Raw genomic sequence first — 23,237 nt, 5'->3', positions numbered from 1 at the left:
TCCTTATGCAGATTCCTTTATCAACCTGTCTGCCCTACCCTCTCTACAAAGCTACAGAAAACGCCGTTCTCTAGAACAAAGTTAATCAAGATTTTCATTACTTGATGATAAATTTAATTTCTCCTCAGTTTCCAAGATAGTCCTTGGTATCTGACTGCGAGCACACACATGTACGTGCACGTGCACATATGGGGTGGGGAGGGAGAATGTAATAGGTAACAGCAGAGCTACAAAACTCATGTCAGGTGTTAACCACAGTTCATTTTTCTCTTCCATAACATTTAATTTCGCACTTCTCGATTCCTACCTTTGTTTTGATTTGTAAAGACAGTAAGCATCGTAACAGGAATTTCTATGAAAGTGTTCAAAATATTCTTTCAAGAACAGAAATTTAATTTGATTTAAAGGGCAATTCTCCTAACTTCTTTCCCCCATCATTTAGGGCTCTATTTACTTATTGCAAAGAGTTCCCTTCAAAGACACTTGAAGTATTCTGTCAAATTTGAGATAAGCTTTAAATAAGCACTAAGACAACCAACACAAGAGGGACTTGACCTTTCAAATCACAGTGCTATATGTTGCACAGAAATAAAACAACAGAGGTCAGCATTTGAAAAATACAAATGACAGGGCAGACTAACACTGATGATGATGTTACATATTCAAAGAGGTGAATGGCTTGACAGCTTGGAGTCACAAGCCAGACGTATTTCTATACATCTCCATGAACTTAAAAAGCTATCACTGACTCATAATGTGGCCTTCCAATGGCTGCACACTTTGTGTAAATTCCTTGTAACAGGAGACAGTTTACCTGACTTTTGACTTGGAGAAATCAGACATTTAGAAACAGTTAACGTACAAAGTTTCCATTCCCTCTGCCCCAACACAGCCCAGTATAATTCAGACCGTGCAAGCCACAAACAAGCCATATTTTTTTTAATTTGTACAAGCTATCTGCACTTTTTATTTCCATGAGCCAGCAATGTGCCCTTGTGGCCAGGAAGGCCAATGGTCTCCTGGGGTGCATTAGGAAGAGCACTGCCAGAAGGTCGAGGGAGGTGATCCTGCCTCTCTACTCAGCCCTCGGGAGGCCTCATCTTGAGTACTGTGTCCAGTTGTGGGCTCCCCAGTACTAGAGAGACATGGAGCTACCACAGAGAGTCCAGTGTAGGGCTACGAAGATGATCAGAGAGCTGGAGCATCTGCCCTATGAGGAACGGCTGCAAGAGCTGGGCCTCTTCAGCCTGGGGAAGAGAAGCCTGAGGGGGGATCTGATCAATGTGTACAAGTACCTGAAGGGAGGGTGTCAAGGGGATGGGGACAAACTCTTTTCAGTTGTCCCGTGTGACAGGACAAGAGGCAACGGGCAGAAATTAAAGCACAGGAAGTTCTGCCTGACCGTGAGGGGAAATTTCTTCCCTGTGAGAGTGACGGAGCACTGGACCAGGTTGCCCAGGGAGGTTGTGGAGTCTCCTTCTCTGGAGATCTTCAAGGCCTGCCTGGATGCAACCCTGCCTAACATGCTCTAGGTGACCCTGCTGAGCAGGTAGGTTGGACTAGATGATCTCCAGAGGTCCCTTCCAACCTTACTGATTCTATGGCTAACAGACAGGCCAGGACATAAGTCAAATAGGGGAACAGTTCAAGATCTATTCTCTACTTACCTCTGCTGTCATTTTGGCAAACTTGTCAGGAGGTATGTTCCCACATAGTACGTTTTTCCTTAAGTTTGGATTCTTTGTGTCCTTGAGATTAGCTATCCTACTTCGTACTCTATTTTTGTATTTCATATCAGTGTTTTTTAACTCTTGAAAAATAGGTGCTCTGGATTTAAGGAACAAAACGTTAACAAGTAAATACCATCAAGCATTCAGTTTGGGGGCAATCTTTGTAAAGCAATACACTGTAGATCAAGCCCTTTTTCCCCTTCAGAGTCAGACAACAGTTTGTTTCCTATTCAACGTAGTAGACAATATTCCACTGCCCTCCCTGGCCTACCCATAGTTTCACACATGGGTCAGTAAAATGTGGAATTTGGGGTGTTTTGGGGTGGTAGGATCTTAACAGAAATTCTGAAAGAACACCCATGAATTTAAGACCAGTTCCTTGGCCTCACTCTGAGGATGAATTAATTTCTAAATTAAATATTCAAATATTGGCAAGCTCATTAATAAAATTTTAAAACAAATTTTCCAAGCAAACAGGAAATTCCTTAACAGGACTGACAGTTGCCTGTAATTACAGAAGCACATTAGCACATTAGATAAAGAAACTTAAATCATTTCTATGCATTAAGAACTCCCCCCCCAAACAACCCAAAACAGAAGCTCACACACCTCTGCTCTGTAACTGTTCAAACATTGTTACCAGAACCTCTTTTCTTGAAAACTCCAAATTCACATAGAAAGAATTCATAGAAATTGAAATCAAGATGTTAAAATTAAAAAAGTACTAATAAGAACAGATTTAAAAGACATCCAAGAGCTTAACATTTTGGCTCAGAATACTTAAGCAAGACATAATATTGCTGTTGCAAGAAAAGATATAGAACTGTAACAGTACATTTATATACATATATATATATATGTATATACACACACACGTGTGTGTATATACATATATGTATATACTTACAAGTTTAAAGGCAAATCACTTAGTTTGAGGTATTTTAAAACACTGAATTTCTGCACAGATATGTTGAACACAGTTTGCTTGGTTTTAAATGAAATAAAAGAATATTTAATATAAGGACCAAGTCAACTCATTTTTAACATATCAATACTTCTAATGAATATTCTTATTTTAGAGCACAGAGATGTACAACAAAGGATATCTTCTTCAATCTGAGAACCCAGTTCTTCCTCATCAGCACCAATAGCAATATAATCATCTGAGGAAAACAAAAATTAGAATATTAGCAACCTGACAGTCTTACCAGTATTTTACATCACCTTGAGATCCCTTCCAGAACTCTGAAACAGAGTAAACTGTGCAAACACAAATTTTCTTTTGTATAGGAAAAGTTTACTATATACTTCTCCTTTCAAAACTTTGTTAGCCTGTTACTTTGAAGAACAAAGACAAATGAAATGAAGAGTAACAGAAGCTAAAAAGTAGGAAAAAAAGCCTCAGATTTTTCTCCAAAAAAAGGAAAAAGAAAAGAATTCTAGCTACAAACAGCAATACAAAAACCTTGTCACACAGCAAGATTTCACATTCTGCTCAGCCTGGCAACCAGCTACCTATCTTCACAGCATATCTGCACGTGTAGAAAAACTGCACTACAGAAACAAAATGTTTGTATATGGTTTTATCAATTCTTTCAGTCCATACAACACAAGTGTGCGCAATTAATGAGTGAGTGTGCATCAGTGTGCGCTATGTGAGAGGGAGTGCATGAGAGTGTGTATAAGCAAGGGAGTAACAACAGAAACTATATTACTAGATATTAAAAAAAACTTGCAAACAGAGAAGTGTCTTAAAACATACAACTTAGAATAAACCTTGATAATCTTGAAGATAATGCAACACCTGACCTGAAAAGTCTCAAAGATAATTGTTTACTGTTTCTTACCAAATTTGTTACTCAAAAATGCATGTCTTTCAACATAGCTTAGGATAAATTAGATGCAATATGCTTTTCTTCCTTCTCATTTTAGCATGGACAAACTTCAGTCAGTAATCCAGACACCATTTCTCCCTGTCTCATGCAGAAGGCCATTACAAACAAAAACAATAACTGTACTTTGAGTTTGGTATTTGACTCACGGATCATCAGGCAATACATGCAACAGGAAGTAATACTGCAAAAAATTCTTGAAAATCTAACCAAAATTACAGCTACACAGAAACGAATATTAAAATGCTATATGCAATCATCTGATCACAAATTATTTTAGAACGTAAATATAGAAACAAATAAAATAAACTATTAAAATAATTATAAAAATAAATATAAACTATAAATCCACAGGTAAATAAACTATGGTCTTCAGTCAGCTTTGATAACTGTCTGTTTCTGAATCTTTAACTGAATTCAAAGTGTGAAAACAGATGTTTCACAAGTCCCCTTACACTGGGGCAGGCTGCATTAAGCTAGTAACAGGAAAAACAGGAGCTAAGTTGTAAGTCCTGGTAGAAGAGAAAGACCTGCAAGAAGGAATTCAAGTCATTCTAAAAAGTCCAGTTTTCAGTTTGCTTCCTATCTTGTTTACCATTCCATTTGGCAGTTTAAAGATACCCAAGTATACGTGAGGGAGGGGGAAAAAAAATCGAAAACAAAACCTAGACAGTAAAGCAATTTACAGTTACCCAAAAGGCATGAAGAACGAGCAAGGTCAGATTCTTCATTATAAGTACTTCAATGAGGCTTCAAGATTAAATCAAAACTGAAAGGCATATTTCAATAACCAGAATCTGAAGGCTCACAGAATCTCTTGTGTAAGCAAAGAAGGCATGTATACAGTGATTCTCTCACAGACAACAAAAACAATAAAAAATAACAGCTTCTACAAAGAGATTCAAGTGAGGCATTATGGAGGCAATATCCTAAAAAGTACCATTTAAAAAAAAAAAGTTTTTGTTGCAGGCAAGATACTAGGCAAACGGAAGCCACAAAGTGTCCTGTATCATCAGCTAACTAAATAAATATCAACACATTCCCACTGTTGCCAAGGTTGCTTGGTTATTTGCAGTTTGGATGAACCTACACAACTGGCCTACAGGTATATATATACAAATGGACATAGAAATTTCAGAAACTTGTGGAGGGGAAAAGGGTAGAGAGAATGGAAACAGTTAAATTTGAAAATATATTCTTCAAAGCTCACCTCCTGTTCTGAGAGCTGCGGAGAGCATTTCTCTACATTTCACTCGTACAGAATCCGAAGTGCTTGGAGCACGGGGAAAAGAAGGGATGAAAGAATTTGAGGGAGCATTACCCTCTTCCTTCCTGCTGCTGGAATTACTACTTGAACCGCTAAAAAGAGGCAAAAAAATGAATATGAAAGGTTTCTTTCTCCCATCAATTGCTTAGTTCCAGGGCAAAACACAGTTCTTGTGCTACATCCATTGTATGGTAATCAGTAAAAAAGGACACATTTTTGAAGTTATTTATAGCTCTACTATAATTTAGTAAGTAGCTATGGAATATTCACCAGGGCGAATTCTATACAGAGAAGGATGTTTTTTTAATCCTTTTATATGTGATATAAGTTTAAATTCTGAGTTTTCTCTTCTGTACATAAACATGAAAACATTTTTCTCCATGGAACTTAAAACAGGAAAGAAATACTACTAACATCCCGTTTGTAACTGCTTACTATACTAAAGGGGTACCATGGTCACAAACAAAGAGTTAATGTAGTTTTTACAAATAATAAACCAGATTTTTCAACTTTATCTGTTGTAAACAGATACACTAAAAGCAGGTTCACATAAAAAACCCTATGGGCTTGCTGATACTATTTTGCAAATGTTTTTCAGCTCCTAACATGTCATGAACATGGGCCTATTCTTCTGATAACATACTTTTACATTTACCAAAAAGGCTGTAGAATGAGATAGTATTTGTTAATAAAAAGCAAACAGACAAAAAAAGTGTTCTAAGCCTCTAACATACATAATTCTACCAGAAAATTGCAATTAGAAGTTGTTTTACAGTTCAAAGAGCTCTGTAGTAGTATTGAGAGAAAAGGAGTACTTGACACGCAAGATAGGTAGAACAAACACTCTTAACTAGTCTGGTCATATTTTGACCAGTGGCTTTCAGCCTTCTTTCCTTCTTCTTCTTTTTTTTTTTAATGCTAGTAATGGCATGATTTACTTTCTTGACAACACACCATTTTTTTTACAACAGCATGTGTTTAACAGAAGAATGTGGAAGCTGCCTCTAGTATGACACATTTCGATAAAAGTTTAACTATGTGCATATACTGGTTGATTTCTCAGGTTAGTATTAATTTATATCTAAGTGAGATTATTTGTATAGTCATCACAAATAACGTACCTTTCTTCTCTTGCTTCAGGACTGCTTTGTGAGGAAGAGGCAGGCTCCTTTTTCTTTTCTTCAGAATCTTTATCAGTTGAAGGTCCATCTGGAAATAAAAAACAACATCAAAAATTCCTTTTACATTGAAACTGTAACTGATTCAAAGCAGTGGTAGAATATCTTTGACAATTTTTTTCTGAGACAGTTAAAAATGGTGTCAGCTTCCATTATGCTTTGACTTCCTTTTAGGATACAGACTCTCCCTTTCCATCCCAACCCAGCAAAATGAAATGTATGCCTGCACTTCAGATGCTTCAGATCAAGTTCAGTACCTGTTTAAACTGCCAGAGAAAACACGATGAAAACACAGATTTCTATACTTTCCCATTGACAACTCTGCTGCAGAGAGAATAGCTTCTTAAACTACTGCATCAAGTCTCCAGAATTAATCTTCCATGAAATAAATGTAAGTTCCCACTAAAAGCACATCATTTTTTTAAATTATATTCATAGGATTTCTACTTAAACACTCAAAAGAAAACCTCACATGCTTTTGAAGAGCTCTCTAGAAACGCACTAACTTCTGATTGCTTTAAAGTCAGTTGCTTTAACATTTAAAAAGACTTTAACTTGTCTTCCCCTCAAAGAACATGTTTAATGATGATTTTACATCAGAAAGAAGTCAGTAATGAAAAAAGGCATTCACAACACTTCAGTGAGAAACACAGAGGTGCCCTCCTATTGTAAAGAGGAATTTAGAAGGACTAAACCAAGCTCCTGCTTTTACTTCCTTTCTAGAAAGGATGACTCCCTCTACTGCCTATGGAGAAAGCCTAGTAAGATTGGCCACAGTTATCTGAAGTTAGATTTTGTAGATTCCTCTTTCTCTAATCCCTCATAAATCTGCCATTACACTGTCTTCTCTTCCAGTCATGTAGACTGCACTATTAGCATAAACATCTATTACAAACTTTAAAGAGTACTAAAACTAGATCAAGTAAAATAGGAAAATCTGATTAGGCTCAAACCTTTGAAATTAAGACGTCCTAAATTAGGTACCTAAATCCTTGCTTAAGCATTTAAAAATATCCTGATTTTCAGAAAGACCCTGCCTCTCACCCCCCAAAGTCAGGTCTCTTACTCAAGCACCTAGCTTAAAATTTTTCTTCTGACAATATAAAATTATTGTATTGGCTCACTGTTAACATGCACAATTTGCATTCAAATCTACACAGAAATGATACAATAAACTAAAAAGGATTAAAAGTTAGGAGTTCAACAGATCTCAAGCCTTTGTTCAAAAAAATCATCACTGTGAACGCAGATCATAGAGCTATATTGGATCAACCAAGAACCCTCTAGTATTCTGTCTCCAGACGTTTTTCTCAAAAACAGAGCCTTAGAAACAGTATAGGTACCAAGGAAACACTCAAGGATACTTCTTCAGAATATTCCTCCAGCCTTCATAAACTTATAGGTTAGAGATTTCTTCCCCCACTGTTCATAACCTTGTATTTAACTCTTGATAGATCCCTCCATTAAAAACAAAAACACAGCAAATGATGCATTTGGATTGATACACTTTAGTAAGATATAGATGATATTTAGAAGTCCTAATAAAGATATCAATACAATCAAGTATCACTAATTAAAAAGATAATTTCATTAAGAAAACAATGCTATAAAATGAATGGGTCAAAGAACTTCTCTGCTAAAAAGAAAATATTACCCAAAGAAAACAAACTCTAGTTTTAACATGCATATTCACATGAATACTCTCTGTGGCAATGTACACAAATGCTAGATAATTTAAGAAATATTGTATGTGTATATATGTGTGTGTGTGTACACATATATATGTATGTATTTTATAAATCTCATTTACCCTCAATTGTTTTCAAGTACTTGATTAACTTTGTCCAAACTTTTGAGATAAACTGATGAACCACTTTGTATCTTGAAGTATAGCTCAGGTTCTAGAAGAAGGCATAGCTACATTAGAATAGACCTCTGCTTCAGCTCATGTGCCTCCATAATTTTTCTTTCACAGTTACTGTTTACCAAATGCCTCCATTTAGCCCACCACCATTTCCTTCAGAGAAGGAAGACAGCAGTGAACAGTTCAGCAAAAGCTGATTCTGCGAATGCTTCTTCCACTTGTGGAGGGCAGGGGCACACATGAGGCAGGAGTAAGCAGAAGGAAGTAAAAGTATGGCTCTTTCCACACCTGTGACAGTCTATGCAAGTATCCTTCAAATCAAGGTCAAGTAGTCGCCTCAATTGGACCATCTTGAGCAAATGTCTTCAAAATTGCAATTTCTTTAATCACTTGAGAAGAATTATAGATATTTGTTTAATCCAGTTTCAGAAATCTGAGCATACAGTTATAACGTTAATATCTGACTGCTGAAAATATTTTCCTAAGTGTTTAAGTCAGTATTTTCCAATCTGTGCTCCATAAAGGTTAATGAGGACAAGTAATCCGGTATCAAGCAGTATTTTTTCTTAAATCAATACATCAATAAGGATTTATTATTTTATTAAATACTGTATCAAAGAAAGAACAGTAGGCAGTTAACAGTCTGCTAGATCCCAGGTCAACCACTCTCTGGAGAAAGGATTAAAAACCCCCACATATTCCTTAAAAATGAGACTCCACGAATTAATCTTAAAAAAAAAAAAAAAAAAAAAAAAAATCAGTGGCCAGGTTCTAAGTCAATGGCAAATGACAGCTGATGAGAACAAAAGACAACCACAGAAATTCTAACAAATTAAGATGAAAAATGGCCTTCTGGTGAAAGGTATTTAAAAGTTCACAAGCTCAAAAGTGATTCACAATGGAAAATCTAGAGGAGCATACAAATATTTAGATAATTTAAATTATAATAAGATCCTTTAAAGAGGCATGATTACTTCTTAAAGTTTCTACAGCTATTAAAAATTTTCCTTTTTAAAAATAAATTGAAATTGTAGTCAATTTTAGGAATGAAAAACGTAACTTCACACTTAATTATCACAGCATCAGTTTGACGCATCTTAAATCTTAAAACAAAGGGTTTTTTTTTAAAGCTAAGTTATATTAATGCCTCTTCTTTAAAATGTAAAGAATAAGTTAATAACATGAATTGTTGACTATCAGCCATTGGAATAAGACTATCAAAATTCTCACTACTGCATCACAGTTCACATCTGTGACTTATCATTGGAAAGCTTTTCCAATGAAATAATCTCTCTAGGTTCAAACGACACGATAGTGTTCTTTGTCATCCAAATAAACTTTTAAATGTAATAATGTATGACCAGAGACAACATCACTAATGTGAATGTCAGAAGCTATTAGTAGCTTCATGGTAGATTTTTCTAGTTACAATCACACATCTGCTAGTAAAAGGAAAAAAAAAAACTAATTCAAATTTATAAATTTAACCCTAAATTTAAGAAATTAAAAAAAAAACACTAAGAATTTTTCTGAAAGGTTAGTGAAGGGTTGATATTCTTGGAGTATATGAGAACTCCATTTTGTAGGTTGTCATATATTATTAATCACATATCACCGCCAATATTCAGAAAGTTTCATGAGGATTCAGTTAAAATAAGAGAAAAAAATTCGAGAACAGGTAACAGATGGCATAGTCAATGACTTAAGAGTGATTCTCATCTTTATTAAAGCTTTAGGACCCATTTTGCAGACTCTGAGCAATAACAACCTTGTGATGCACAAGCAGGTGTGTTTGTTACAAATTCTGCGGGATATAGTAAGACATGAAGGTAAAAATCAAAAAGCTTCTTCCTAGTACTAGGACAGGCAGCAGGAATATCTGAATTCTGTAAATAACCAAGAAAATAAGGCACTGTTTGCCTTTAAAAAAATTTATAGTAAATGATAAAAGTGTGACACATGAACTTGCCACGTATGTTTTGTCTCCTATATAATAGGATATAGTCATGCATTACTACCTCTCCACTGATGATCCTGGCAAATTACAGCTCCACTAATTGTACTCTGAATAATTCCAAATATAAACCTGACAAAATTATTTCCAAAGATCACGCTTAATATGGAAATTAAGAGATGTTCTAAAACTATTTTTGGACAGAATCAAGTTCTTGATTCTACCTGATAGCTCATAAAGACCCACACAATTACTATCAATAGTAAAAAATATTCTTAAACACTATAAACACTATTAGACTGTAATTCAAAAACTTGTTTCTCCAATTACTTAAAAAAAAAAAAAAAAAAAAAAAAGCAAATCCAGAAGGTTATTTCATGTCCTCGAACAATTTGACTGAATGACAGCAGTAACATACCTGTAAGATAGTCCTAGACCGTACCAATTTGCTCCAGCAGAATCAAACAGTTCAAAACAACAAAAGACTGTATGCACAAATACATTTGAGTAATACATCTCTGTATAGTCTGGCCGGTATTATCGTCTCAACAACTTTAAGCACTGAAGTATTCTTTCTTACAACAAAATTACTCAAAAAGACATGTATTTTTATGAAATAGGCATTTCAAAGAGCTCTCAGTTCATTTTTAGTTTTTATTAGTGGCAACACATGATTACAAACATATTTAATGTCAGTTTATTGTCCAGTCATATTGCATTTCCAGTCCAGTACATGAACTCCCTGAAGTTAAGTTTACTTAGTTAAAGGTCTGGACACCCTTTTCCAGTGTATTGACTTAGAGTTCAGTAAGCATTTACTTGCAATGAAAAATATTAAATCTCTTAAAGAAAAACTTTTAAGTTGAAAACAAACACACACATCTTATAACCTAAATGAATATGCACATATTTATTGTCTCCATAGCATATTCTATATACTCTCACTTATTTGGTAAAACAGTCACTCTTTGCAAATCCTGTGTTACAACTGAACAGTATTTTATTCTGAGAGCAGAATTTGTTTCCTTATCTAAACTATGATCAACTAGGCCACATGGTTTAATTTTTTCGCAACAGCATTTGAAAACCTGATCTTGCACTGTAACTCACTTGGTGCCTCACCAGTCAATACTTGCAAGCCACCTGCTGGCCAGCTTCTGACCTCATTGAAAAAACATTCGTAACCTGGTATGGTTTGAATCAAGCCATAAGCGTTTCTCATGCTCTGGTGATTCAAAACTTCACTTGCTTTCTTCTAAAGTTTCCCATGCATTTTTAAAACATAAGTTCCAAAAGCATTCAACTTACTCATTACATGCAACCTGAACAGTCAAAGATTTTCCTAAATTTAAAATGTCATTTATAAAAATCACTCACAAAGACTTCAGATCTCTGAGTACAATGCTCGGAACGATTAACAGCTGTCCGCTTCGGTTGCCATCTTTGATCCATACCATTTTACATGCACTATAAACAGCATAATCGAAACTGATTTCTCAAGCAGCTCAACATATGGTATTTCGTATTCTTCTGAGAAAGTCAAAACTAATGATAAAACAGAATAAGAGTACTTTGTAAGATTCCCACCCATATTTCACACAGCCTAGATGCCCTATCTTCCAAAGAGTTATGAGATTTTACGTTCTAATGAATTAATGAGTATACAGTAGTAAAACAAGAGGTGAAAACATTTGCTCTACTATGCTTTAATATAAAGTGTACATTACGATCAAGAAGATTTTTTTCAAGATCCAACTGTTTTCAAACATTTGCTGCTTATACTGCAGTTCCTTGTAAGTTTGGTATCACTTGCTGCAAGCAGCCTTAATGCAGAGTCAAGTAATTGTCATAAGACAATCTGAATGTAGCGAGTCATTAAAAGGGGAAGTTCCCCTTTCCCCCATCTGAATGTTACTGCCACAACCCCTGTGCTGGACACAGCAATGGCAAAACAAGTTAGATCAAGGAACTGAAACAGACGAAATCCAGTCCAGAAGAAAAATACAATTATTAGTTTCCATCTGCTCAGCTCCCTGCTCCAACTTACTGAACAGCCATATGATCACTAGTTGTTTTAGCACAGCATGGAACAAGAAACATGAGGACCATCCCTCTTCAGCACCAGCCTATACTTAGATTGACCTACTGTGATCATCAGACACCACAATATTATCCCAGACTTTTACAGCATGAACACCTTTTAGTCCTAACATATGGAGAATAATTCTCTGTATGTTTCAGTTAAATAGTCTGAACAGTTAAAGAACAGTCACCTATAGGTATCAATATATTAAGACAAGTTTGACTGACTTGAGATACTGGATTAAAGAAAAATAGGAAATAGCAGAAGTAATCTCAAGAAATCAATAGTAACTCCTTTGCTCAATGATTACAAAAAGGGTTAACTCAAACAAAAGCATTATCTAGAATTACCGCCAAGAGCTCAGTATTCTACCAAAAAACAGTATTCCTCCATGTAATTGCCTGAAGTATCAAAAATATGAACTTAAAAAAAAATTAATCAGGCTATTTTAAAATTCATTTTATATTTACCACTTAAATGAAGTGTAAGAAGATTCATGTATCTACTTAACTAGGTTATACAACTGCTGCTTTATAAGTATTTAGGGTACTTCAAGTGAATAACAAAATCTCTATTTCTCCAGTTATATATCTGGTGGATAAAAGTGGTAAGATACTGACTTTAATTTTCAATTTGGAATTTCAATATAAAAAGTATGTGATTTTTTACATTTATTTTTGATCAGATTGCTTGTAAAACACATCTTTAATTTAAAATAAAGGTCAGTATCATGATTTCGAAAGTGTTTTACGAGCATATCTAGTATTACCTAACTTTAATTACTAATAATAACTTAGTTAGATTATCTAACTTTTTAAAATTGGGTGAAGAAATCTCTCTGGTATAAAGGTGGTTGCTCATTAAAATACAAAAAACTAGAAAACCATACTATGGAAGTAGTCACAATTTGTCCATTTTTTATCCAGATATATCCTGCCAAATGGATAAAGTCATTTCTACGTCATTTACAAAAGAGTAGCAAAGCATTTGATAAAATACTTCGTAACTGATAAACTGAGGCTGACTTCAAATAGTAAGAGATTTTAACACTTCCTGATACTTAGCATATTTTTCTATACAGTATCAAATATTGAAATCTGTAGAAATCAATAAAAACTGTTTTCTGTTCCAGAACTTTAAGCTTCCTAAATCTTAATATATTTGAAATGTGATACAAAGAAATAAGACAGAGTACACCACAATGACTGAACAAAAATATCTCAGACATAGTTTTTAAGCTTTGGGTGTTTTCAACCACATTCAAATCAGGTGCTCCAAAACATCCTTAAATAAAAACACATTAACGGAAAGGATTCCTTAGCTGCATTCATTGCTTATATAGGAAATTAAACAGGTAATTTTAAATAGTGAGTTAATGCTAGGAAGATTTTAGAAAGTATAGATCTACTCAGAGAAATAGTCATTGTCTGTAAGTTAAGAGAGACCTTTAAAGTCATCTTTTTGCTCTGCTTTTTCCCCTTCATAAATCGTTTTATAACCAGACTTGAAAGCCTCCATGCTTCTATATAAGGTTCTGCACAAACTCTTCAAAACACACATTACATTTGACAAAGGAAATCAAGTCAAGAACAGGTTCATTAGCTTTTAGCGCTGCAGCACAGTCACACTAGCCCAACAGCAGGCAATGAAACTTCAGAAATGAGTCATGATACAGAAGCTAGTTTCCTACTGCTTCTTAGTCCCAATTAAAGTACATTGACTTTGTCTCTGAATACAGTGAATACGCACTAATGCACTGGCAGTAGCCAAAGGGGAAAAAAAATTGTATTAGTGCACAAAGTTTCAACACTAAAACAGCAGCATAGATAAATTTAGAAGGCAGTGGCAGACATGGATTTAAGACTGCATATAGTCAAAACATGCAAACACAGTTCAAAAAAAAGAAAAGAAAAGAAAAGTTTGTGCTGTCATACCTAACAGCTTCTTCCAAGACTTGATAAGAGACTTTGCTAAAGATGTAACTTCTTCATCCGTGCTTTGCTTGCGTATTGCATTCACTGACATTCCAATTCTGGTAGACTGCAACGGAAGTAAAAATATACACCATAAATGGTAATATATAGAAAATTTAACAGATACACACACATAAAGTAATATTTTGACCCAGTATTTTTTTAAAAATGTGTATTTTTAAAGAATATTGCCTTTACAGACTTTATTTTGTAAATTTGTATATTTTGCAAAGAAAGACGGCAATAATAACACTTGTCCCCTTAGCAGGGTTGTTTTTTTTTTTTGGGGGGGGGGGGGGGGTAGAGGATCAGGGGGCTAGGAGAGCCAAACAAAACCTAAATTATTTCAAGAAAAAGAAAAATAAACTACAGAACTACTTAAATAGAAAATAATTATGATATTCAATACATCTAACAACATAACAAGTCTTACATAAGATTTTAGATAAGCTTCTAACTGAAAACATTAATCTCCTATTGAAAAAATGACTGTATTCCTGTTCTGGTTTAAGAAGCTCACTGTTTCAATCACTTCAATGTTCTTAAGAGTTCCCATTCCCTGGCTGTGAAAGAAGCTGTAATATTGGGAGTGACCATGTATTATGAGCCTAATAGTTTTGGCAGTAATAGTTAGCGTCTTTAAATCATAAATGCAAAGGTTTCTGCTTTTAAACAGTAAGAATAGCCTACCATTTGAAGAGGACATGTTAGTGACAGGCTTTAAAACTTTGGCACTACTGCCACCTACAGAGTGAAAAAGACATTAATTTACAAGCCACTCCTTTAAGACTTTGGAGGTAAGGACACAAATTTAGCAGCAAAAGTTTTACTTTAACAGACTTCTGACTAATGTGTTACTATAACAAACATTTACACATTTACAATATTTACACATTTTTAGTTTGAGTGAGGGAAAACAGCATTTACTAACAAGTTATTATTTGACATCTTACTTTGATGACTATTTTTTAGATCATTTTTAGGATGCTCAGTTTTGTCGCATTTACTCTCTCCGGGACTCAACAAAATACTTTTTAATCTATTTATTTCTGCAGTGGTTTGTCATATATTTTCTGTTCTTTAAAGGAAAACTCAAATCTTTCGGTTATACTAAAAATATAAATTTGTTTCAGTAAATTACTCCTTGCAACTCACACATGGCACTTTTTTGAGCACCATAGATATGCCACATTACTGGAGATGTATTAAAATATTTCGCAGTTGTTTCAACAAAGGAGATCCATCAAATAACCTCAGGTCTGAGCAACAGTTATCAACATGTATCATAGACTAAAGAAAATGGATGGCTACTCACCTGTAACTAAAGTTTTTCAGGATGGACTCTGAATTCTGACATTAACAGAAAGCACCAACTAGATGCAGCAGCTCTTGTACTCCCTTTCACTTTTCCCCTTCTGTGGCTGAGCACCGAAGACAGGCTACTGAAAGTGAGTATGGAGAGCCAGTGGTACAATTCCTTCTAGCATCTCCTCAGCCCCTGCACAGTAAGTATGGTTCTAAGTAAAAGCCAATGGCAAGTATGGAGTGTGAATATGTAGAATCTCTCTGCAAGAACTCCACATACAGGCTAAAATTTTACATTTCTGCCTTTACAGGAGCCTACATATCCCTTTCATATACGTTTGTGTGATGCAACAACTGGTTGCAAAAAGGTCTAAATTGTTAATCAGTACTGCTCTCTTTTGACATGTCAAATAGATGCTCTGGACATTATGTTCAGTCAGTGAAGTTTAACATATGTTTGGAACTCCATCAACTACTCCTCATACTTGAATAAACGTGTCTCAAAAAAAAAAAAATCTCTGTTGATAGTCATTACCTATTCTCATCAGAGAAAGGGGAAGACACCAACATACAAACTTATCTAAGTAAGTACAATTCAAAACACTAATTAAACAAATTAATTTCTTCCTCTGATCACACAAGAGAAAAGGATTACGGTAACTGTGTGTAAGCTCTTGGCTTTCTTAAGGTAGTATGTAAACATAGCTCACTTGCTTGCTTTAATTTAGAGCACTTGACCTGGTCTCATTTAAGAAGACAGGCAGGAATGATTTATCCACATGTTTGCCTGCAAATTGACACAAGTAATCACAAAATATTGTTATACTCAAAATTATTGTGCAGATCAGCTATTGGCATTTGAAATTTACCAAGTCTTCTAGCCATAGAACTCCTGTTGTAAGAATTATTTTAACTGAAAATAGAACTCCAACATCTTCGCCTAGTCCAATTTAATCTTTGGGATTATTTTGTATCTGTGTCAGTTTATGAATATGTAGATATATGAAAAAAAGACACCCTCCTTAGCATGTCAAAAACACATCTGAAATGCATTTGAATGGATCACTCTTCCCCATCTCAAGTTCTAGAGCATTTCTCCTTTCCTGTTTAAGGTAAGAGACTCAGAGACTTGCACAAAACAACTATTTCTCCCCCAAAACATTGAAAGTATAGTCGAAGTAGCCACAGCTGGCAGGCACACAATATAAGTCACCTATGACTGAACCCAAAACAAATCTTACAGTGGCAGCCACTCTTCTCATTAAGACTCCCTAATTCACACCAAGAGACATAAAGAAAGGAACATAGCTGGCAAGGGAAAGCAACCACTGAAGCAAGCCAAGGTGTTAAAAACTTTAAAATGTCAAGAAAGCATCAGGACAGAGAATTTGTGAGCACCTGAAACAAACAAGAGCCAGATCAAACCTTGAAGCTATCTCCAAGTTCCCAAGTCTGATAGGCCACCAACTTATGAACTAGCAAAAAGCCACCAACAAAGACTATACATCACTGCTTAGTTCTGCGTACTTGTACATGTATCCAGGAGAGTCTGCCAGCTGAATGAAAAACTGTCTCCCAGTTCATCTGTGCATTACCCAAAATTCACACTATGGAAACAATGCCTTTAGTACTGTGCAGCTGCTAAATTGATTTGCAGTTCAGACTCCCAGATAATCACGTTATGATGGTTACCAAGTCCCTGCATAACTGAGCGAGGATCAGCTTGCTTACATTTAACTTAAGTTGGATACAACAAAGTAGTATTATTGTTCATAACCACTTCATCTTTCTGTGACAAAAATGAGGCAAAAAAGACCAGAGACATAAGCATAAGCTAAATCCAGACTGCTGATGTGCACTCTTCTATTTCAAGCCCTTGTAAATTGTTCAGAGGATTTTCCCAGCACAGACTGAAGTAAGTCACATCACAGGACAAGTTGTTAGTTGTCTCGTTATACAGTAATAATGAATCCATCACATCAAAGATTGTAGAGAGATTTTTGATGCAGCCAGTTTTCAAAATTGCTTAAAAATGAATTTGGAAGTATGCTTTTAATGGATGTCCTGAGTTTCATCAGATGATTTCACAGATTTCATCATTCACAGATGATTTCAATCACTGAAGAGAAGTTAGTACTCCCATTTTCTCAGTGGCATCCTCCTTGACGAGACTGCTAATGACTGGCTAGCAAAGCAATTTGTATGATTACTCCCCATTTAAACTGTTACTCTGAGCCCTCCATTGCTTAAGTAATTTTGGCAGACTAACATAGAAAACTTACAGCTAACTCTGCATATTTATATATCCCTCAACAAAAATATTGTAAATTTGAATCTAAATATGCTGCTAAATAAATTAGTGTCAGTGTAACAACATTCCTCTATTCAAGAGGAAAAAGTTTTGGATACAGCAGCAGAATGGATACATCTCTCCTAACTAAAGCTACAGTCAATCTATTGAGCAAGAGTAGACTAAATACCTGGTCCATTCAGACCCACTGAAGCCACTGAGAAACATTCTCTTAAAAATTCACATGGTGACCTCTCCCAATGTACAGATCTAAACAATCTTTTCTTGGAAATAGTAATCCACTTTAAAAACAGGTTATCTGCAATATGGATTGGAAAAAATAAGCTTATTTCAGATAGGATAGAAAAAGGGACAGAATTAGTACGCAACTGTTTATAAGTCAAGTCAGGATCACAGAAGTGCCCCTAAAAGCGGGCAGTTGGGTTTGTTTGTTTTTATCAAAATCAAGAGTTCTCCTCTGTTGATAATGCTACTAAGAAAGCTTTTCATATGCAGCTAAAAAGGATTGAGTTATCTACTTTTACCATAAACATCTTAAGAATTTACATGGGTAAAGAATATCCTGCTGTTTGGTGTAAAACTGTGTGTTCTAGTCTCATTCACGACATCAAGCACATGATATCTGCATAGCAACATTTTCACATTTATAGCTTATAAAGCCATTTCTAGAGCATTCACAGAGATTTCTTTCATTCCTAAGGTTAAAATCTATTATGGAAATACTTATTACTAAGTTCTGCATAAAGAAACTCAAAAGAATTAGGTTAACAGAGGCTTTTAGGAAGGAGGAGACTGATACAGTGTTGCATCAGCCATGCTCCTTCATGCATGAAGGTGAAATTCTCAAATCCCTGACACTTGAGATTTGAACTTTTCAGTTAATTCTGTATCTACAGCCATGTGACCAATGGCTGTCACTCAGCAAAAAGTTGTTTTCAATCTCTTCCAATTCAAATGGCTACCACAGCAAATCAGATCTTATAGTAAAATGACAGTACATATTGATGGCAGAAAAATGAGTCTTCACTTGTCTTTGCTATTTTTCATTGGTATAGTTAATATCCATTTGTTTTGGACAAAAAGCCTGCTGAATTACATGACAAACATTGAAACTTGATGTTTAGATAAAGTCCCTTGACTCTTCTCTTTTTTTGTGAAAAAAAATGTAACAGTAACATACTATGTCAGAGACATGGATATAGGCAAACTGAGAGATTTTACACAAGCTTGTACCACTCCAGAACCTCCTGCACAAAGGAGCAAGAGGGCTGAAGTTGCCTGTGTAATTGCTCTAAGACAGTACTCAGGACAAGGTGGATTGAAAAAGGAAATGATGAAGTACAGTCTGTCTGAAGACACCTGTCTTTGATCAAACAGATGGGGCAGGTACGAACTGCGACTCTCCTCACTTTCAATCCAGAAACAGAACTGCGGTATCAGCTATCAACAGATGATTCTACTCAAAGGCAGAGCGAAACATGTCGTATCTATGATAGAAAGAACCTAAGATTATCTGTAAGGCAAATTTCTAAGTAGCCCTTTCCTTTTGTCCATGACAAAATTAACCATTTTTCAACTTAAACAGAAAGATCAACTTTAAGAGTTTGCTACTGGAAGAACACACCTATGACAAGTGCCCTAAATTGAGCTGAAGTAAGATTAGCTATCCTATAAAAATGCTGATTTGATGATAATGCTTATAACAACGCAAACGTGCCAGCTTCACTCTCTTCACTCTCACCATTACAGAGTTAATTTTTAAAACATACCAGCAATATAAAATCATACCTGTAACAACTCAAGGGTCATGGGAATATTCTTAAGCTCCTTTAATAAATCAAGTGCTCCAGCCTGTAAAAAGAAAAAATCAAGTTTAGAAGCAATCAGGTATTTCAAACATAATTTCAACAACATACACCTAACTTCCTTAAAGTTCCCAGATTAAACTATCAGTTCCTAATTTTTTAACAAAACAATTTTAGGACAAGAAGAATTGTTTCTCACACTCTAACCATTAACAGACATAGACTCAGAATTCAAAGTATTCATGCCAAGACAAGAGAAATTTTATCCTATGCAATACAAATACCAGTTAGTGTCTCCTGGGGGGGGGGGGGCGGCAGCGGAAGAGGGGGTAGAAATACTGTCTAATTAGTTCACTTCCTCTAGAAAATTACTTCAGATATATTTCACTCAACAGCATCAGAAACAAATAAACAACAGCAATTTTCATTTCTGAATGACCTCACCTATACAAGGACAAAACCCTGGAGATGAAAAGCTCTATGTCCATCAATAATCCATCTCTTTACAAATAACATTCTTAACTGTATTTATGGTAGTATGGTAAAATCATGAAAGTATATTGGTTTAAAAATAGTGTTCAGGTTATACTATTTTACCAGAAACAAGTATGGTTTCCCACATGGAAAAAGAAAACTAAGTGTGTCTACCAGTAAATGCTAAAATGAAAAAGCTGAGCAAGAAGTGCTTTCAAATCTTATTTTCAGCCATTCTTATCTTTACATTCAATGTATTCAATGAAATACAATACATTCATTGAAATACATAGATTAGCGCAGACAGAGAACACTTCTCGGCTCGTATCCGACTAACCAAGCATCAACCTCTTTCAGCCTGGAAGCCAGAGCCCATGCTAAAGTGCTATAACATCTGAGCTAACTTGCCTGTTTACTATTCAGCTGTTGTGGGATTGTTGTCCCACATCACTCCAACAGGATCTCCCCCCTCCTTTCCCCCCTTTTCCTCTGCAAAAAGGACAAGGAAAGTATAAAGTAACACTATGTAAGCGGTAGTTTTTTCTGGATAAATAAATTAATTTCAGAGATTTTACTGTTGGCTAATTATCACTAACAAACTACATACAAACATACTACTGTAATAATTAATTCAAACACTCCTTACTCATTCCCTCTGAGATGCCAGCCTTATTTAAGAAAAAAGTTTTTGTGAGTGTCAGCAATAGGTTTCATATTCATTCACTTCAACCTCTACATCCTTGGTATTTTACCTCATCCTTTAAAACAAACAAAAAAGTCTCTGCACCTTCCACTTCTTACTGCAGACACAGGTTAGCAGATTAGGGCAATCTCTAAAGGTTAAGATGTGTTTCAAATGAAATTGGTTCCAAACCTGTGACCTAAGAACATCAGGAAGGTTACAGACCTCACATGTAAAAGTCACTCTAGCCGAGCTAATCCTGCTACCTTCCCACTTTTTGTGATTCACAGAGCTTGAGAAACAAGCCCCACATGATCATCCCCCTGCAGTTCATTGGAATTTGATGCTTTTTCCTTTCCTTACCTCCCTCATCTCACTCTATTTTGTTTAATAGGCATTTTGCTCATCTTTGTTTTCATATTCTTCCTAATCAACTCTTAACATACCTCTTGCAAAAGAACTCATGTAATTTTCTGTTGCATCTATGTCATCTTACAATTTAACCACTAAAGATAATCACATAAAATAACCACTGAGAGGCTGAGAAAGATGAAAGCAGAACTTCTGTGCTGCATCTGAATAGGAACAGCTTTGGAAGCTTTCAAATGTCTGCTGCAACACCATTGCTTTTTTGAAGATATCTGACAACAAAGAAGCCACCAAAAATGAACACTTTACCATTTCCCACCTTACACAACTGCCAAATTTTACTTTTTGCTATAAAAGTAAGTAAAAATAACTATGAAAAAACAGCTTCAGTCTTATCTCACTTTCATTTGCAATAAACACAACTTTTACAATTTTAACTATAGTATTTTGGCAGCAATGATGCAAGACATTGAAATCTCATGCTGTTTTCAGGTGCCAAATTGAGTTAGCATACTAACCCATACCTCTCTCTGAACAGTCATAAGCATGTTTTCTTCTGTTCAAACCTATATTCAAGTAAAACAAGTTATTTATCCTTACTGCTACAGTCAAATGGAAGAAAGAACTTGCTTTGCCAAAACAAGAGAAATCAAAATGCCATTTTCAATCATATAATCTGATAATTTCTATCTCCAAATATCATTAGCCACTATATATGGCATATCATCGCTACTATTTCAGCATAACAATGATACCTTACAGCAAATAAAGAATCATAATGCTCTTTTTACCTCATCTTAGAAATATATTCTTTTAAATCGTAGGTGTCAAAGCAACTTTACTATTCTCAGTCTAAATCTTTTCCAAAACTAATAAATTGATACTCAGTAGCTTAACAAATCATGCCACAAATAAAATAGCATCCTCTACCCAAAGTAGGTTATCAACATTTTATGCAATTTTCTGAATCTAATTATCAAAATTTGAAACGCATTAATGCCTTACAAGTCTTAACACTTCTCATCGGTTGTACTAAGCACACTAAGAAATTCATGCTTTTAAATTTAAATAGCATTTATATTGTCAAAGCAGCTAAACAGATTTTATGAGGACTTTTCTTAAAGGCAAATACCCTCTTCTCAAAATCAGTGGAAGTTGCATAGAAAGGCCTGTAATTTCAACTTTTCTTATGAAAAACTTCATAAGTATATAAAAAAATCTATTAAAAACATCATTTTAAATCTTTTTTTGCAAAGCATTTCTACAATTTTATAGAAAGAAAATGCCCCATTTCACTGGGCTGAAAGTTGTATTAATGTTCCATTACATTTCTACTAGGTCTTGCATAACCATTCATCTACTACAAATGAAAAATACTTGAAATGGGTTTTATGCATAGAAAGGAAGCAACAATTTTACATTTACCTTGTTACTTGAAATAACAGAAGTCAATTTCAGTATCTACCCGATACAGATTTAGTAGATCACTCCTCTCAGCTTCTCCCAAATGATCAGATTATAATACCAGAAAGATGTTATCTATTCATACTTTAAAGCTATGCTTCAAGCTATAAAAAAACAGAGTAAATTTCTGAAGATAGTACAGCTGCTCAGTTACAATTCTGTTTTACTTAATGGGCACAAACTTTTAATAAGATGAAATAATCACACATTTTCTTCTCTAAACTTACTCAGCTGTTCTTGAGTTTTTTAATCCATGGGTGCAACCTGATCTTACATACCTATTCATTACAGTAACTTCATGGAAAAAAAGTGTACTTACGTATGACAAAAGCTATAAGAAGGTACAATATACACTCTAACCCAGCTGCAGTTTTTCCTCAAGAAAAAATAGTAATATCTATTTTAAATATGCAGCCAAACATTGAAAAGACAGCAGAAATGTGTTTCTAACAGTGTATTAAATACAACATTGCATAATTTTTTGTCCTTTAAAGAATCATATCTATCGCTTAACTAATTGTTAGTCCTGTGTAGCTACAATTAAATCTTTAGCTAAGGCAAATCACCAATGGTCTGACTCAGGAAGGGTGTCTGCACTGACAGCCTTTTCAACTCATAATAAGAAATGCCAAACAGCACTTTGTCACAAGCCACATAGTCACCTTTCTGATGACAGATTAGGATACAGTACCTCCTTCCATCTGTTTCTTGATAATTTCAGAGTGAAAAAGTATCAAAGTCTTTATTTTTATTGACGTATTTCATTAAATCATTCTCATTCGCGGACATGCACCAAATGCTCACTCAAACATAAAAATGCATTTTGTATCTCAAAAAAGGGTTACTAGCAGCATATAGAAACACTCAAAAAAATCCTGTTTGTACT

General features: G+C 35.0%; 1 protein-coding gene across 2 annotated transcripts in view; it reads right to left on the bottom strand.

Moving 5' to 3' along the window:
* TCEA1 (transcription elongation factor A1) overlaps nucleotides 1-23,237 on the bottom strand; it is a 31,192-nt gene that overhangs the window by 4,490 nt on the left and 3,465 nt on the right. The window contains exons 1-7 of one of the 2 annotated variants that reach the window (XM_062570360.1): nucleotides 19,346-19,401; nucleotides 15,257-15,439; nucleotides 13,903-14,008; nucleotides 6,011-6,098; nucleotides 4,833-4,981; nucleotides 2,837-2,893; nucleotides 1,668-1,822 (exon numbers count right to left, since the gene is read on the bottom strand). In XM_062570360.1, the coding sequence (XP_062426344.1) occupies nucleotides 1,668-1,822; nucleotides 2,837-2,893; nucleotides 4,833-4,981; nucleotides 6,011-6,098; nucleotides 13,903-13,993 (540 nt within the window). In that variant the 5' untranslated portion in view covers nucleotides 13,994-14,008; nucleotides 15,257-15,439; nucleotides 19,346-19,401. Of the gene's footprint in view, nucleotides 1-1,667; nucleotides 1,823-2,836; nucleotides 2,894-4,832; nucleotides 4,982-6,010; nucleotides 6,099-13,902; nucleotides 14,009-15,256; nucleotides 15,440-19,345; nucleotides 19,409-23,237 lie in introns of those variants that run through there. The other variant, XM_062570359.1, reaches the window with a different exon arrangement.

This window comes from Rhea pennata, chromosome 2, assembly GCF_028389875.1.
Source record: "Rhea pennata isolate bPtePen1 chromosome 2, bPtePen1.pri, whole genome shotgun sequence".
In the NCBI taxonomy this organism is placed as follows: Eukaryota; Metazoa; Chordata; class Aves; order Rheiformes; family Rheidae; genus Rhea; species Rhea pennata.
This window is presented reverse-complemented; position numbering and strand designations above follow the sequence as displayed.